This window comes from Callorhinus ursinus, unplaced genomic scaffold (assembly GCF_003265705.2).
Source record: "Callorhinus ursinus isolate GAN/ISIS: 27379988/994484 unplaced genomic scaffold, GSC_fseal_2.0 scaffold32, whole genome shotgun sequence".
Taxonomy (NCBI): domain Eukaryota; kingdom Metazoa; phylum Chordata; class Mammalia; order Carnivora; family Otariidae; genus Callorhinus; species Callorhinus ursinus.
Genome location: NW_027397094.1, coordinates 17,331,015 through 17,348,599, shown reverse-complemented (window position 1 = coordinate 17,348,599; position 17,585 = coordinate 17,331,015). Strand labels below are relative to the sequence as shown.

Genomic DNA, 17,585 nt, shown 5'->3' with positions numbered 1-17,585 from the left:
ATATTCAGAATAGACCAAAGATTCACATTTGTCTCAAGGTGTCTCATCTGAATCTGAAAACTGTTTCCATGTGCTCTCTCTCTCGAATTTGGAATAGAATTGTTTAACGAAGGCATGGGATTTGGTAACATAGATCTCATTGGCTTCCATAAATTACATCTGTGCTAAAATCTAAGATCGCACATGTCCCAGCGTAGGTAACGTGTTTGACATTTTTTTTCTTTTTGTCTATGTCACTTTACATTTCTGTAAAACAACACTGTTGTGGAAACACCCTCCTAGTGAACCTGAGTGTGAACTTTTGTTTGATTTTTTTTGTGTCTCCAACTTTATTGAGGTCCTGTTGACAATTTGAAATTGTGTACATTTAAGGTACACGACTTGATGATTTGACATATGTGTACTTTGTGAGATACTCACTGGAGTCAAGCTGATTACCACATCCGCCTGCACCTACTTTCCAGATCGTGCCAGGGAGCCTGGAGGCCCAGGGTGTGTCGGATGTCTCCACTGTAGAAAGTTCAGGACCATGTTCTGGAGGGAGGCAGGTTCCTCATCCCCATCTCCTTCGGCCATTGAGGGCACGAGAGCCCTTCGATGGGACGGTGGTGGGTGGGCGTTGGTACGCTCTGTGCATCACCCTGTCTCTTTCCTCATTTCAGAGATCTCATTCCGCGTGTGGCAGTGCGGTGGTAGCCTGGAGATCGTCCCCTGCAGCCGCGTGGGACACGTGTTCCGGAAGCAGCACCCCTACACTTTCCCGGGTGGCAGTGGCACGGTCTTTGCCCGGTAAGTGGTCGTGACAAGGCCATTGGGGACCACCACCCAGACAGCACTTAACCTGGGGCTGCGTGGAAACAGGTGTCCTTCGTTGGGACACCACACGCCATTGACAAGGATCACCCGGACGCACAGCAACGCGCGTGCCTCTTGAGAGCAGTGTGCTGGGTGAAAAGTCTCATCCTCTACAATTCCACTTCTAGGACAGTCTCAGAAAGACGCAGCTGTAACAGTGGAGGGCGGACAGGACCGGGGCAGGGGAGTGGCCACAGAGGGGCAGCCGGCTCAGTGGCCGGGGTAAGGGTGCTGTGCTGCGTCCTGACGTGTTGGTCATCACACCGATCTGTACACGCGGGAAAGCTCATACAACTGTAACCCCAGAAATGTATGAGGAAACTTGATTGTAGAGAAGAGGAGCTTGTTTTTTTTGTATGTATTACCATCCAAGGAACAACGTGTGAAGAGTGTGTAAGTTAAGCCGTACTGAATTCAAGCCAGGAAATCCACACAGCATGTAGATAGGATCTGTGATAGATAATAGATACATTTTAGCAAACATAAAGATGCCAAATGAAGAGCTTTCCGAAGAAAATAGGCAAATTACCAGTCGTGGGCCCACGGTTTTTTCTAGGGAATTCTTTTCTATGCTAAAGATAAAACAGCATACAAACCAGCCCGCCTGGCCTCCAGGAGGTGGGAGTAGTCAGCCCAGTATATGAATAGCTAAATAAGATGATTGCAACCACTGATAAATGCCATGAAACAGATAAAACGTGGTCACGTGGTTGAGCATGAGCGGAACAGGGGGAGAGGTTCTCAGGGTGGCGTGCAGCCAGGGGACCCCCGAAAGGTGGGAGGGAGGAGCTGTGGACTCCCTGCAGGATGAGCAGGTCCTCGGTGCCAAGGTCAGTGTGACTTCAGAGCAGGAGGACCCCAGGGGGGACTGGAGCCTAGAGAATGAGGGGACAATAGGGTGGGGGGCTAGACCGGCCCCAGCCAAGCCCCCCTGTGGGTTGTGGGAAAATGGAGGTTGTTTTGAGGCCGGGGCGGGGGGGAAGCTGCTGTAGGCGCCTGACCTTTGAGCAGTTACCTGACTTCTCTGTTTTAAGCTTTAGAGAGCGAGGTGACCCCAGGAGGAAATGATGGCGCAGGTGTCCCTCCCCTCCTCTCCAGGAGCAGCGGCGGGGGCCGTTGCAGTGGCCCAGGGCTGAGAGGAGGTGGCCTGGACTCAGGGGCGCCAGGTTCCAGTCACCTTCCGGCAGGCAGCATTGACCGTGGCCTGGCAGTGGCCGGGGACCGAGAGCCAGGAATTAAGAGCAAGTCCTTGGCCTTTGGTCCTACAACTTTGCTGACCTGCTGCCCCCACCAAACTAGGAGCACTTGAGAGAGGGTGGAAGTGAGTTGGGGAGAATGGCTAGCTTATCTCTTGTATAGTATTTTAAAACCTTGATTCAAAGTACAGATCGCACAATACACATGTATTACACAGAAGTTAGTTTTAGCATAGAGATTCTGGGTTCTGGGAAACTTAAATGAAGCCAAAGAGCAAGTAACTTCTGACCAAATTATCTTCTTTCAAAAGCCTGTCCTTTCTCGAATGTTGTCTAACTTCATTACTGCTCTTTATTAGAAACAAAAATATGTTCTTATCCAGTGAGCTCTACAAAATCAAACAGTGATTGATATGTTTTTTTCCCAGGGACAACGCGAGATTCCTCCCCAAAACCTCCTGGGTAGACGTATCAAATACCCAAATCAAAGCCATTGGTCACTACCAGCACATGGCAGGCCCTTAGAAAAGAATCTGTTAACATACACAGAACATTGCTTTATACGCTTTGTTTTTTTTAAAGCACTCTTCTTTAGAAGGGAAACTTCCTCACTCTGTTTTGTGGCCCAGGAGCCTGAACACTAGAGGCCTGGAGAGAAGACAGACGCAGGCTTTCCATATTTGGGGCAGCAGAGATCTGCTGGCCTTCTGTGAGGCTCTGTGGCTCTCTGCTTCCATGGACTCAGCTAAAAGATAAGGAGGTAGAATTAGATTATTTCTGAGATCCCTTTCCAGTTCCAAGTTCTCTCTGATTTCCTCTAATCTGTGGCATTAAGGTGTAAGTATTTCATGGTTTAAAAATTTGGGACTTCACAAATAGCTAACATTTATATAGTGTTTTGTGTGCGTCTGGCTGTTCTGAGTACTTGACAAATACTAGCTTACATCATTCTCATAAAACCTTATGAATGAAGTGCTATAAAGGAAATCGAGGCACAAAAAGGTTCAGTCCCTCTGTCCAAGTTCACGCAGCCGGAAAGTGCCGGAGCTGGGTTGCCACTTGGGCAGTTGGGCTGCAGACTCCATGTCATCACCACACATTGATCTTTTTAATCTAGATCCATAGGGGCAGCTAGTGTCTGAGGTCACTGGAATTCATCCATTAGGTACAGATTATAAAATGGCAACGGAACAGGGTGTGGAGGCTGATCTCATTTGTGTAGGTTAGTCTGTCAGTGAGTAAGTGAATGATGAATGAATGAGTGAGTGAGTGAATGAATGAATGAATGAATGAAGCAAGTAGCCCCAGTGGGGTCTTCACGTTGCTTTACCACCCCTGGGTGTACACGTGGGCACCTGCACTGAAAGGGTAAGGTGATGTGACCCACCTGCAAATTCTTACTTCCTGTCCCTGGTGATGGCAGCCACATCCCTTAAGACCATTTGAGAGTGATCCAGCCCAGTATGGTTTTCACTGCATTTCCAGTTAGCTTCCCGCAAACCCCTGCAGAGACTGGAGGGCGCTGTGTGTGTGCTTGAGTGGTATGTTAATTAGAGTTTCCCCCAGGGGCTGGGGAAGGTCCCAGTCAGAATAGCAGTGTGGCGGTGGGATAGATCCTTAGATGGATGTTTAAAATGGTTTTAGGTGTAGAGTTAATGGCAAGACTTTACTAATATGATTGAAATTAAATAGAGGAAACCAATGGTTTAAAGTTAGTTTCTGACGGAACTTTCTTCTGTTACTACCGCCAAGCAGCAGAGCTGGCCCATGCGAATCACACTTTCTCTTTGCTGCCTGCTTCCTGGTAGAACTGCTTTGCCCTGAGTATAGGGGTGGGCAGAGGGGAAGCGCAAGCGAGGAGAAGCCGGATAAATCAAAGTGGACCCTTCTGGGGGCCACTGTAGCCATAGCACCAAGAGGACTGTTTGGCATATAGTAGGTACCCAATAAACGTTGGAATGAATGAACTGAAACTAGCACTGAGTAGCATGTGGAGCCGGCTCGTTGAGGCTGCGTACATATCTTTCTCTAGTAAGTAGACAGGTGTTGCTTTGCATTTAGGAATTAAGAAATAACTTAATTACTTAATGACTTAAGTGATTCAAAACCACTGTGTGATTGGAATTCACAAAACCTTGAAGCCATTAGGGCTAAAAGGGACCTAGGAGATGCTTGAATCCAATCCTTTCATCTTACTGATGAGCAGTCCAAGTCCCAGAGCACTGAAGTCGCACAGCAGGTTAGGGATTGGGCGTAAGTTGAGGCATGAGCCACTTTGGAAGCCTCCAAAGTAAGAGTATTTAATGGCTCATCTGAGAAACAATGCTTATGCTCCAGCATCCCAGGCACTTCAAATCTTTAGATGCACATGGCTGTACATACGTACTTCTTACAGGGCGAGAGTGAAAAATATCCTCAATCTCATTGCCAAAGATAGCAGTCTTATAATGTGGTGGACCCATCTCTCACCCGCCTCCCCTCTCTTCTCCCTGCACACACAGACCTCCCCTGCCCTGGTCTCTCACCCAGCAACCAGTCAGGGACATCGTTCCACGGCTGCAGGTCAAGTGGCCACCAGGATTTTCAGTGACTGCAGTCATCCGTTTATTTCATCATTTCCCTGTCGATGGCCATAGGGTTTCTAAATTTTTTTTTTTTTTTTTTACCATTATAAACAATGCTGAAGTGAGCATATCTTCGGCTACATATTCTCCTTGAGGTAAAGTTCTAGAAGTGGGAACTGCTGGATCAGAGGAAGGGGTGTGTCCATTCATATTGTCCTGCCTGTCTCGTAAATGGCATTCACAACAGTTCATCCTCTATTGCACAAAGAGAAAAAAAGGGCTATACATCACTCTGTGTGAAAGATAGATGCCCCGAGTAGAAATTATTTTAATAATCGTAGCTCAGGTAACTTGAAAGGCTCACCATTTAAAAGAGACCTTTCTGATAGAGAAAAGGAATTCTTTTCAAAGGTGAACATTGCGTCCCTAATACATTTATTTTGGAAGAACATAATGTCTTCTATATGGGTTCCTAAGGAGGGGTGAGTCTACTTTGGAACCGAGTCCAGGATATGGGAGCAAAGAGGCTCACGGTATGAATGCTGCTTCACACGTGCGTGAGAACAATGCAGGCAGGGTCAGATGCTGACACCCATGCACCTGGGAGCCTTGCACGCCGGCCGTATATGCAAAAGTAGCTTGTTGCGGTGGCCTCAGATGATCATGCCTCATGGTTTTGAGATTGGAGCACATGGTTTTCTTGCCTGGCAGAAAAGCCCGCTCTATGTGGGTCCCTCCAGCACGGTGCAGTCAGTCGGAGCCCCAAATGTGGGGCAGAAAGCTTCTCTCCCCTTCCCATCGCTCTTCCTTGTCCAAACAGGACACTCTCTCAGCTCAGGTCTGCAGGGAAAAAAGTCTTTTTAATAGTAATTCTTATATATTTGTAACTTTTCCCCAGAGCTATCTAGTAATGTGACAGCCGTGGTGAGAAGGACCATAGAGGCCAAGGATTTCTTGGCTCTACTCTTCCGTGCCAGCCTCCTGTGCATACATAATGCAGGTTACCGCGGTGACACTCTGCGTCCTTCTTGCTGGTCCAGCTCCAGTCTCTTCCTCCCGGGACCTGCCCGTGCTACAGTTCTAACTCTGATTTTTGCTCTTTGACAATCTGTTTCTGTGAAAGGCGAGAAGGCCGGTTCTGTTGGTTCAGTAAGCACCCGCTGAGTGCCCGCTACCTGCAAATCCGGGCCTGGGTGCCGAGCGGGGGGACGGCCTGCTCTGCATCCCTGTCCCAGCTGCCGGCCCACCTTGGAGGACCTTCCTAAGTAGCCCTCCAAGCAGACAAGTGCACACGGAGTGATGCTGATGGAAAGGAAGCAAATCACAGCTCAAGGAGATTTATTTTGTTTCTAGTAACACCCGCCGGGCAGCAGAGGTCTGGATGGACGAATACAAAAATTTCTATTATGCAGCAGTGCCTTCTGCCAGAAATGTTCCTTATGGAAAGTAAGTGTCACTTGAGCCCTCTCGTGCTGCTTTGCTCGGGATCCCAGGGGGTGGGGGGAGCCTGTGGTCATCCCGCACCCCACGAACCATTCTGCTGCCAGAGTCGGGCACTGTCGCCCAGGTGCCAAAGCAGGGGCCTCTGCTCAAGGCCGGGCGAGGGCCTAAGGCAGGAAGCGCGTGGGAGGTGGGCTGAGGCCACGGGGCCCGGAGTGTGGACAGTCCAAGCTCCAGCGCCTGCCTCAGTCCTCTTCTCGGCAGCAGCTTTCCAGATTTGATGTAGGGAGCTTGTCCGTTCTTAAAATGGTAAAGGAATCCTGTGTCCCTCTTCTCCAGTATTCAGAGCCGATTGGAGCTCAGGAAGAAACTTAGCTGCAAGCCTTTCAAGTGGTACCTGGAAAATGTCTACCCAGAACTAAGGTAAGCCGCCGGGGATCGGGGTCTCGCTCTGTAAGGGCTTAGGAGCCATGGATGTCAGAGAGGCGGGGAGGCCCCGAAAGGTGACAAGTGAAGGTTGTGCCCCTGGCGAGAGGCCAGGAGCTAGGGCTCGCAGGGAGAGCTGCGTCCCCTCACCCCGCAGCTGTCCCTAAGCACCCCTGAGAATGCGCTCCCCGAATGGTGGCCTCCTGCTGCGTGACCTACCCATTCCCCACAGAGGCGGGAATGGTCCCAGGTGGCGCCTAGTTTAGCTCATGCCCTGTTGGTGAGAGGACAGGGGCTAAGTGACAAGGACTGTTGTCTCACAGGCTCTGTAAGCCGCCCGAGGAGCAGCACCCAGCACCCCCCCGCCCCCCGGCGTGCGCTCTGGGCCCTCCCTGCCCAGCAGGTGCCTCTGCCCGGCCTCCCTGTTCTGGTTCCGAGGGCCTCGCCCTCCTCGCTCGTCTTGCCCTCGTGAGTGAGCGTCCGGAGCTGAGGTCAGTGCCGACCTGGGCAGAGACGGAACAACAAATCCGCTACGCCACTCCCCAGGCCCGGACCCCCGCCCACCGCGGCGCCCCCCGCCTCCCGGGAAACGGGAGCACTAACGCCACTCCCCTGCTTCCCTCCAGGAGACTTGCCCGTGGCAGACGTACTCTTCTGCGTCTGCTCTCGACGCCCGCTGTTCCATCTTAAATTAATGAGAGCTCTGTATCCTAAGGGAGCGCTTGAGACCCTCATCAGAGGGCCTGCGGGGCTGCGGGTTTCGGGATCCATCCAAACTTCATCTTCGTAAAGGGATTGCCAGACAGGTTTTGCTTTAATGTGGCACATTCCTTATTCTGCATGTTCCCCGAGCATTTCCTGGCGGGTCGCACACCTCCGACACAGGGGCCGTGAATGCGGGAGTCCCCGCCATTATCTTTCGGGCTAACAGCTCCTTCAGAGCCCTTGTCGCAGAGATTTGTTTGAGAGTTAGAGAATGCGGCTTTGCCTCAGCATCGCTCTTCACAGCCATCGGCCCCTGGAACTGTTTCCTGTGCCGGAGAAGTGGTGTACAACATGGTGCCCCTGGCCCGAGGAGCAGGGAGAGCAGACGTTCTCCTCCCTCCAGCCCCCTCTGTGACGGCCGGCTTTCACTGGGGCCTGCGAGCAGAGTCGGTCACCCGGGGGAGGCCCCTGGGCATCGTCTCCCTCTCTCTGCCAGTGCGGCACTTCTCACCAGGGCTTCGCGGCCCCGTAATGCTGCCCACTTTGCTTTTGCTGTCACGGTCTTCTGTGATTTGCTGGGTAATGATGCCAGACAGTGACATTAAATGCAGCTTCACCGTGAGGATGCCCGTGATGTGGGGTGACATCGGGCCTGTGCCACGTAAGACCACATCCAGAGCATCGAGCACCACAGCAGCAGGCGAATCCATCTGCCCCCACCCGTGCCTGGCCAGGGAGACCCCGACCCAGTACTCGCGTTGCGTCTGTAGTAATCGCTGCCGTTCACTGGGCACCTCCTGTGCGCCAGGCACTGGGCTCCACGTGCTCACAGTGATGTATGTGATACGTGCAACGGTTCTGCTTCACAGGCGCTGTGCAGAAGAGGGGTCTGAGGCCTAGAGAGAGGGGGGTCCAAGAGATGACACAGCTGGTACAGGGCCCGGCCGGGCGCAGACTCGGGTGCAGCCCTACGGCATGTGGCCCCCACCCACTGTGCCCTGTTTCTGTGGGTGGCTGGCCGCCCCACAGAGCCACGCAAGTACTCCCCTCTCCTAGGTGAAGCTCAGATCCTAAGTCTGCTGGAAAACTCAGGGCAACAGGATCTGACCTCAGGAAGTGCTCTTCTCAAGAACCTCCAACAGACCAACATTGAAGAGTATAGGAGCTTTTCCTTTCCAGAAACATTTTCCTGATAGGGAAAGAATGCTTCTCCAACTTGAAATCTTCACTTAGGGTTAGAAATCCAGGACGCCAGGACGTGCGCGAGATGCCGCCCGGCTGACACAGCCCACCTGTGGGAGGAGTGGTACAGGCCGGGGGGTGGGGCCTTCCTCTCGAGGTTCCTGCTGCCAGAGGCGGAATCACTGAGCAAGGGGGTGGGAGCCGGGGGGCCTGCGGAATTAAGCAGATGATTCTCCTCTTGCTTTCCAGGGTCCCTGACCACCAGGATATAGCTTTCGGGGCCTTGCAGCAGGGAACCAACTGCCTGGACACTTTGGGACATTTTGCTGATGGTGTCGTTGGAGTCTATGAGTGTCACAATGCAGGGGGGAACCAGGTATGTGAGGGGGTGGGCTTGAGCCCCTGGAGGCCCAGAGAGAACAGGGAAGGGGCCCTGAGCTCACAAGTCCTAGCGGCTGCCTTTCTGTGGCCCAGGATGTGTGAGGTGGCACCTGGCCCGAGCTGGTCACCCGCTAGCAGGCAGCTGCAGGCTCTGGTGGGATGCCCCAGACCCTGACAGCCGCTGGAGCCTGCCGTCAGCCTGTTTTCCTGTAAAGTTGGTTGTTCTGAGGCCCCCCAGGGAGTATCTAGGCAGACTGCAATCCCCAAATGCTTTACCTCCTCTCTTCACTTGGTGATGTCAGCAGTTGCTTGGACCGGTGTGGACATCCTAAATTAGACAAGGGAGGGAGAGCCGGTTTCAGGCGGCGGCCAGGGCCGGCCCAGCACGTGCACGCTGCACCCGGGCCCCCAGGGTCTCACCTCTGTCCTCGGAGCACAGCCCCTGGCTCCTGTGCATGCTCCCCAGGGACAGGCTAGGAGCTTTGGGTGAGCACACACAGCTGGCCTCGGGGTGCAGCCTGACTTGTGGATTCTGAGTATTTCAACCTATGAGAGGTGGGTCCCTAGATGTGAGGAGTCGGCTGGAAGGAGGAGAGTAGGAGGGAAGATTCAAGTTGGCCGAGTTTGTTGGGTGGAGACAGGAGGGGGGGAGGGCGCCATGCCTGCCAGGAGTGTCTCTGTGTCCTCGTCAGGCCTTCGGTCTGAGGCACTGAAATTCACCGTGGCCGCACTTCCTGCTGGGGACCGTGTGGGTGTGGCTCTGTGCCCCAGCGATGCACACAGCGGTGGCGACGCGGGGCCATGTGGGCGCAGGTCTGACCGCAGGGAACCGTGCCGGGACGAAGCGTGAAGGGGTCTGGGGCTTCAGCGTGAGGTGGGGAGGCTGAGGGTGCAGGGAGAGGCGGGGTTTTTATCTGTTTCTGGCCAAGGCAGAATGAAAATACTCAAGTGTTGCCTTCCAAAAAGTGAAGCTTTGGGAAGACAGGAAACACAGTGCATCTAATGAGTCTCCGGAGCTAGCTCAGTTTAATCTGCGTCAGAAAGGCGGTGCTTCGGGTCTGGTAAGCCCCAGGGTGCTTCTGGTCTTGGTGGCAGAAATTCAGAAATTGGCTGCTTCACGTGGAGCTGGGTGAAGGGTGAATCTCGCCTTCGGTCTGCATGTTACAATTCAGAGGAGGTGTGGCCCTGAGTTATCTACCTTCTGTATTGTTAGACTTTGATTCCAAGTTGGCCTCACCACCCCCCCCCATTTAATCACCAGCGTTTCTCTCGGTCACATTTGCAATGTTCTGATGATTCAGTGACCGTTGAAGGGTCAGCCCTTTATATTTTAGCAGCCCTACCGGGCAGTGAGAACTCTAACTCTGTGCATTTGAAAAGTATGTACGGTCGGCGGCTGTTAGTGAAGGATTTCCCTGTGCTCCGCACCCTGCCCTCTCCGGTCTCAGGCACCAGCTTCTGTCCCGGGCTCTGTGCGTGGCTCTTGTGCACTCAGCATGGCCTTGGAGATGGATGGCACCTTGTACTGCACCGCTGGTAATGAAGCCGGTGGCCGCCAGGCAGCAGGCTGCCATGGCCTGGGTAGTCGCCCCCCCACCCCACCGCTGTGAGGGCTCATGGCCATGGCTCTGGATCCCCAGATCCTTTCTGCAAGCTGGTCTCTGAGCCCACGAACCCTGCTCTGCAAGCCCGCGGGGAGGCTGAGCATCCTGGCCTGCCCAGTGCATTGCTGCTTTCCACCTGTCTGCCCTGCAGTTTTTCATAGTACCCCCTTTTCGTCTCAAAGGTGTCCTGGTTGTAGTCGCCATGGTTATAGGCACGGGAGCTTGGTGATGACGAGCTGCTCTCAGGATGCCATTCTGGGGGGAGGAGGAGATGGGGACAGTGTCGGAGGCCCCCCAGAGGCGGCTGCTCCCGGCTGTGCGCACAGGTGACCGTGCTGGGCCGCAGCCCCGCCAGGCTTGGGCTGTCCCGGTGCTGGGCTTGGGTCTGTTGGCGAGAGCATGCAGCATGGCCTGTGCAGAGCACTCCGTTCCCTCTCTTTTCCCTTTTGCTGTTGGGAGACCGTTGCTGTTCTCACACTGGGGCTGGGGGAGCTTGCCCTCCTCCCCGCGAATGTCTGCTGAGTGCCCCCCGGGCCAGCTGCTGCGTGCTCAGGGGTCCTGGCCAGGAGGACCTGGCCCTGTCTGCCCAGGGAGCAGCGTTCTACCGTCTCTGAGCCCTCCCCCCCACCATGGTTTTGTGCTGGAATTGCCCTGAGAGCTCTCCAGAAATTCTGATGCCGGGTCCCCTGCCCGGAAAGCCTGCTTTCATCGGCCTGGGGTTGCAGAGCACTGGGGTTTGTGAAAGAAGCTCCCAAGGTGGGTGATTCTAAACGAGCAACTGCACAGTGAGGGTTTTCTAGCAGGGGAGGCTACACCAGTGCGGGACAGGCAGTGTGACCACGTGGTGTACCTTCACCCACACACCGGGGACCACATTCCTCCGTGGACCAGCCTGCGGTCCGGAGAGCTGCCTTCTAGATCAGTACCATCCAGCTGTGCTTTGTTCGCTGAAAACGTTCCAGATCGGCACCATGCAGTCCAGTTCTCACCGACCCCAGGTGGCCACAGAGCACTCAGAATGTAGCTAGTGTGACTGAGGGTGTCAGGTGTTCATTCACTTGACTCAGCAGGTGCATAGTTTGGCCACCATGCTGGCGTGTGTGGGTCTGGAGGCGGCGGGAAGCCAGGGCTCGTGCCTACTGCTGCAGATGTTCCGTGAGTAAGTCCCATCCCAACGGATGGAAAGCGATGCTTTTTTGAGTGGTGTGCCACATGGGTGAGAAATGAGAGGGTAAATAATGTTTCCTAACTGCAAATAGGGTACTGTGCTCTGGACGAGTATGGTTTCTTACCTGGTTTCTGGCGGAGCCTCAGCAGACACACAGGAAATGGGAAAATTAATGGCCGTGCTCTTTTAAGAGTGGCAGCTCAAAAAAGCAATTCTTAAATATTTATGAACTTTATTTTACAAATTCAGATCATTGAAATGCAACAGAAGAACAAAGTGGCAGCCAGCTCTGTTGTTTGCACAGCTGAATTAGTTTTCCTGGAATTCAGTGTAAAGTCTGCTTTAAAATAATTAAGCACACAATAGCAAGAAGGTTGTAGAAACATTCGTACGTGAGCTTTCACTGGGTATCTGCAACCCTTCCAACATCTTTTCAACACCTGCTTCCAAGAAGCATCTAGAATCTTGCCCACGAGTGGGGGTGGGTTGGTGCCATTCCCTCACGCGAGCCTCGCTGCAGGCGTGATGCGTATCTGAATGCATGAAAGGCGGGGTGCATGAGCTCCTTCCTGGGACCTTTTGGCCCCGAATGCTGCCCTGACGTACAGGTGACGCTGAGTGCCCGTTGGCGCCTCAGAGGCACCAGCTGTGGAGGGACAGCATCATGGAAGGTTGGGATTGACCCTCAGGGGTGGCGTGGGGCCCTTCCTGGAGAATGCTCTGCAGAGCTCACTGCCAGGAGCTGCCGATGGCGACAGGTAGGGACAGGGCTCCGTGCTCGCAGGTTTGAGGGATGCTAAGGAAAACAGTCCGAGCACGTCCTGCTAGGCTCAGCCTTCCAGAGCTGTGAGGACCCTATGTGTGACTTTGCAGAAAGAAACGTGGCCCAAATTCACTGTTTCCCAAACTTACTTGACCTGAAACTAACTTTTCATAGAATCCCTCATGGAGCACACTTTGAGAAACTCCTCATTAAAAGGTGAGAACATTGAAGCCAAGGAAAAGGAGGGAGCTGGCCCCAGTCTGCCTCCCTGCTAGGAGAGAAGGAAGCCGTCAACAGGCTAAGGGGCTTCTCCAGTCCCTAGACGGGCCGCCTGTCTAGGGCAGACCATCTGTTCCAAGGTGACCGAGGTGCTGAATAGTGAGGCTTCTTTGAAAGATCATTTATTCCCTCCCTTACCTCTGTCCCCTGAGAACAGAAAAAAAAGAAAAAAGAAAAAGAAAAAGAATTTCTCCATAGCACTTAGGGGTGCCTAAAGTTACATAATACATTTATTCATGGGTGAGCCATTCTCCCCGCTGGAGAGCCAGCCCCCGTGAGGTCGGGGCCTTGACTGTCTGCTCCCCGCAGTGGGCTGGGCCCTGGGAGAGCACCTGAGGCATTGCAGGGTGCCTCGGACCGTCGCTGGAAGGATGGCTGAGTCGTAGCAGCTTTCCTGGGCAGATAGCAGAAGGGGACAGGGTGGTAGGGAGTGTGTCCAGGTGGCATTCTGGGTTGGAAGACGCTTGGCTGCTTCTGGATCCTCAGGGCTCACTTGGGTATTTACCCCTTTGAAAGAGGTTCGGGTCCTAGAGTGAAGGTCAGAAGCTACCTCCTCCCTGTCCCACCCTTGGCCCCGCCCAGAACCTTGTGCCTGGGGCCTCGCTCACCCATCTTCATTCTCTGGCTTCCTGCCCTTTGAGACTGTCTTACTTAGCACTCTGAATAAATGGTTGTGCTCTCAGCCCTTAAGGGGTGTGTGTGTGCGTGTGTGTGTGTGTGTGTGTGTGTGTGTGTTTCTATTTGATCATGGCTCAGTTTTCCCATCTGTAAATGGGGGTAATAACGGCCTCTCGTGGGGCATACAGTGGTGCCCAGCACACAGTAGGCGCCTGGTGTTAGCACGAGGGGTGTGTGTATAAGTACACAGATTGAGGGATCTCAGACCTTTGTGAGCATCAGCCAATCAACTCACTGCTCAGTAGTGAGGTTACATGCTGCCTATTTTGCATAAATGGGCCATGTATAATTTACCATTTTCACACGTTACAATCCACATTCATAAAGGCTGTTTCCAAACCACACCTGCAGGGGGGCAGAGTCTTTCCAAAATAATGCAGGCGGAAAAGTCGACCCTGAACTGTCCACCTTGGGGGATCCACGCATGGGCCACCGTGTTTCCAGCTCACCTTTCATGGTAGAAAACTGGGTGTGGCACTCAGATGTGCACCCGGGGCTAAAATAGTTCACACTGTTTATCTTAGTTACTCGTGTTCTCAAAGCCCTTTCATCACACCAGTCGGTGAACTTGGTGCTGCGCTGGGAGGCTCCCCCTAGCACCCCCAGGTGGGGATTTGCCCTTCGGTAAGAAGTCGTGTGTCGGCCCTGCGTTGGCTGGGGGCTCAGAGTCTCTGCTCGGCAGTGTGACCCTTTCCCTCTCGGGGCCCCATCACTCACAGGCCTGTGCGTGATGTGGCCCTGACCTCCAGTGTTGTGCTCCAGGAATGGGCCTTGACGAAGGAGAAGTCGGTGAAGCACATGGACTTGTGCCTGACGGTGGTGGACCGGGCACCAGGCTCTGTCATAAAGCTGCAGGGCTGCCGAGAGAACGACACCAGACAGGTAGGGCGCCCCTGCCCCTCAGCCCGGCCTTCCCGCGCCCCCGCCCCCATGACCTTAACTGCAGCGCTGCTTTGTACGGTCCAGCTGCCCCGGTCGGACCTCGGCTCCGGCTGTCCGCCATCTCCCACCGAGCTCCTGGCACGCAGCAGGCACTCCGTGAATCTCGTGCTGGGTGAACGTGTGGTCGGGGCGTTCGTGCTCCGTGCGGGCTGTGGGTGCTCAGAAGGCCGCTGTGCTGCCCGTGTGCACCGGCTCTGGGCAGCGTGCCTTCTGGCCTGTCCCCTGTGGGCGGCTCCACCATAAGTACCCCCATCCCGGGTTATGTCTTTCCATAACTTCTTTTTTTCTTTAAACATTTATTCATTTATTTTAAAGAGAGAGAGAAAGAATCAGCAGGGGGAGGGGCAGAGGGAGAGGGAGAATCCCAAGCCGACTCCCCGCTGCGCATGCAGCCCAACACCGGGCTCAACCCCACAACCCCGAGATCATGACCCAGCCGAAATCAAGAGTCGGAAGTCTGACTGAGCCGCCCAGGCGCCCCCTTCCATACCTTCTTGATTGATCTGTTTATATCTGTTCCTCACTCTCTAGCCACACTGGAAAGGAAGGGGCCACATTTGTATGTTCAGCTCCTACGAAGGTGTGTAAGCACCTTCTCTAGGCTGAGGGCCTCGGTAGGGGCTCCCAGCACCTCCAGGTGCAGGTAAGCAGTGCTGCTGGTGTCTTCTTCAGAAGCTTCTTTGTAACAGCCACTCATACATGGGCATCCTGAAAGTGTTTGGTGGTGCCCGTGAACGCGGGAGAGGGCCGGGGGCCGGGGGCCGTGCACGTGTGCGTCTCAGTGCTGGGCATGATGCCTGGAACCCCATCACGTTCTGCCTCATCAGACCCCCCGCATGTGGAGGCACAGACCTCAGGCCCGGGAGCGGGGAAGCACAGCCGGCTCACGGCTTCTCCACAGAAGCGCGGAAGCCCCGGGGGCCAAGCAGGGCAGAGAACTTGGCCCAGGCCCGGGGCCCACTGAGAAGTCAGCGAAACACTGACCTACTAATAAGTACTAGAAAAGAAAGTGAGGTTCGTAACCACATCACCAAAGGGAGGTGCTTTCATTTTGTTTCATTCTGTGCTGGTAAACCCACAGCCCTGAAGGAAAGATCTCTATTTCTTAAGCCGGCGGTCTGATACCGCCTGTTTCTGATGACATTCTCGTTCTCTCCGTGCCACCGGATATTTCCAAGAAAAATTGCGTGTTGTTACTTACTCATTAAATATTTTTGCTTTTTAAATTTACAAAAATGCTAAATGAGTAAGTTCAAGTAGATGAGACTTTATACACACACACACACACACACACACTCTCTCTCTCTCTCTCTCAAGTATCTGTGTGTATATATTACTTTTTCCAAACAGTTCGGATTGTTTTTACCTTCTCTGACATAAGCCCCCGTGGTAATTTGGAGGCAAGCCCTTTCTTGAGCCATGAGGGGAGTGACTAGTGTCAGAAATAGAAATGCAGCCACGAAAGGGCCTTCTAACGTGCCAACAAGTGGAGACTGGCTTATCCTCGTACAGTCTCTTTTTATGAGATAGGTGAGTGTAGAGAAACTGAGGCACAGAGCCTACCAGAGCCAGGAGCCTGAGTGGGCTTCTAGTCCAAGACGGATTTCCACCAAAGGGGAAGCTGAGACCCACAGGGTCAGCGCCTCCTCTTCAGTGTCACCTGGGAGGACCGAGGCCGGAACCAGGTCCCTGGCTTAGATCCCGGTTGTCAGGGAAGTGCTTGCATCTGTCCATCCCTGGCCTGCTCATGGGATGCCCCCTGTCCCCTACACTGCAGACCCCCAGCCTGGTTTCTGATGGACGCTTAATCTCTGGAGGAGTTCAGTAGGAGTTTGCCTTGTTTCCAGAGCTGACAGGCGTTCCTGGTGCCATCCCAGTTCTTGGGAAGCCTAACTGATACCCCTGAGACGCTCACACCACGGGGTGGAAACATCCTGCAAACAGCTCTTCTGACCCCGAGGCTTCACCCGGTGCAGAGCCGTGTGGGGGCTGTTTCAGTAGAGCCTTGACGGTCCAGAAATCTGACCCAGGATTAGGGCCAGAGCTGGAGTTTGGTTTTTTTTTTTTTTTTAAAGACCTTGCATTTAGCTGAGGCTTTGACACCTGACAGGCAGAGCCCCTCCAGAGAAGGGGATCAGATGCCGTTCATTCCACGTTCTTTGTCAAGCCTGATTCCTGGCCACTCAGAGCGACACAGGGCTGTCGGCTGCGCATACACACTTTACATGACAATGGAGGAGACCAGCGTGAGGACTGACTGACAGCCAGGGAACCAGAGAGGAGGGATGATGGGCAGGCAGCGGTGACCTCCCCGTGCTCATCTGACTGCGCTGAATTTCACTGTTGGCAGAAACTCCAGGTTAGCGGGCGGCCTGAATGAGTATCATAGGGTCCTTATGAGAACATCCCAGCCTCCTGTTCTTGTGCAGAAGGCCGGCTCCCGGGGGGGCAGGGTCCTCGGCCTCGCTCTGCCTCCTTCCCCTCCCCATCCATTTGCCCTTTGAGAGGAGGCTCCTCAGCTAATTTTATCTCAAAGCCGCACCGTCTTGCCAGTTGGAGTATTTGGTTTCCAGGCACGTCTGTGGTTCGTGTTTTGTGTGCCTTTGCAGAGTCAGAGGGGAAGGGGGGCAGGAGGAAGAGAATTCAATTCCACGGTGTCAAAAGGATTTGCAGAAATACTTACAGAAAGGAGCTTTAGTGCACACAGTGTAAAAATTTAATTAGAATCACAGACTATATTAATGAAGGGAGAGCTTTTGGGAGAAAAAAGTGTGATAGTTTTTTTCTTTTAAAGAACAAACAGATTTTGACATGGGGGTGAACAACAGGGTGAGGGGGCCTCAGACTTCCTTTAGGCTAGGCTGTGGGCTTTGTTTTCTTGTTTGGTTGGTTGGTTAGTTAGTTGATTGGTGAGTTGGTTGGTTGGCTGATTGAACTTGGTTAGCTGGTTGGTTGAGATTGGTGGGTTGGTTGATGGGTTTGGTCTTGGTGGGGGAAGGGTGTCCGCACTTGAATAAGGAGACGTTAGTTACATCCTGTGCTTTACAAGAGTCACATTTGGAACTGAGCGAATACTGCTTGGTCCCTGCCGTGCAGAGCACTGGGGGCCCCCGGGGTGGCTGAGACCGGTTTCTCACACCCACCAAAGAGCTCACAGACTCATAGAGAAAACCATACAGTATAGAAACGGGTTCCTCAACATGATATTCTGTCCACTCAGGCATCTTTTTCCCTCTCGTTTGACCTGACACCATTCTCCTAGTTTAATTGAGCCTAAAGCCCTAAGTGGGAGCGTGGAGGTGCCCAGGTCACAGGCTCCGGGCACGGCTGCCGTCCACTAGCCAGGGGCAGGATTGGGGTCCTCTCTGAGCTGGCTCAGCTTTCTGGGGCTCCTTCCTGGAG

General features: G+C 53.5%; 1 protein-coding gene across 7 annotated transcripts in view; it reads left to right on the top strand.

Moving 5' to 3' along the window:
* Positions 1-17,585, top strand: part of GALNT2 (polypeptide N-acetylgalactosaminyltransferase 2) — a 181,272-nt gene that overhangs the window by 160,483 nt on the left and 3,204 nt on the right. The window contains exons 11-17 of one of the 7 annotated variants that reach the window (XR_012374330.1): positions 663-789; positions 5,969-6,061; positions 6,395-6,478; positions 6,805-6,972; positions 8,618-8,744; positions 14,004-14,123; positions 16,259-16,542. Coding sequence is in view for 3 of the 7 variants with exons in the window: in XM_073879065.1 (XP_073735166.1) it covers positions 663-789; positions 5,969-6,061; positions 6,395-6,478; positions 6,805-6,972; positions 8,618-8,744; positions 14,004-14,123 (719 nt within the window). In the remaining 4 variants the exon portion in view is untranslated. The other 6 variants (XR_012374331.1, XR_012374332.1, XR_012374333.1 and 3 more) reach the window with 6 other exon arrangements.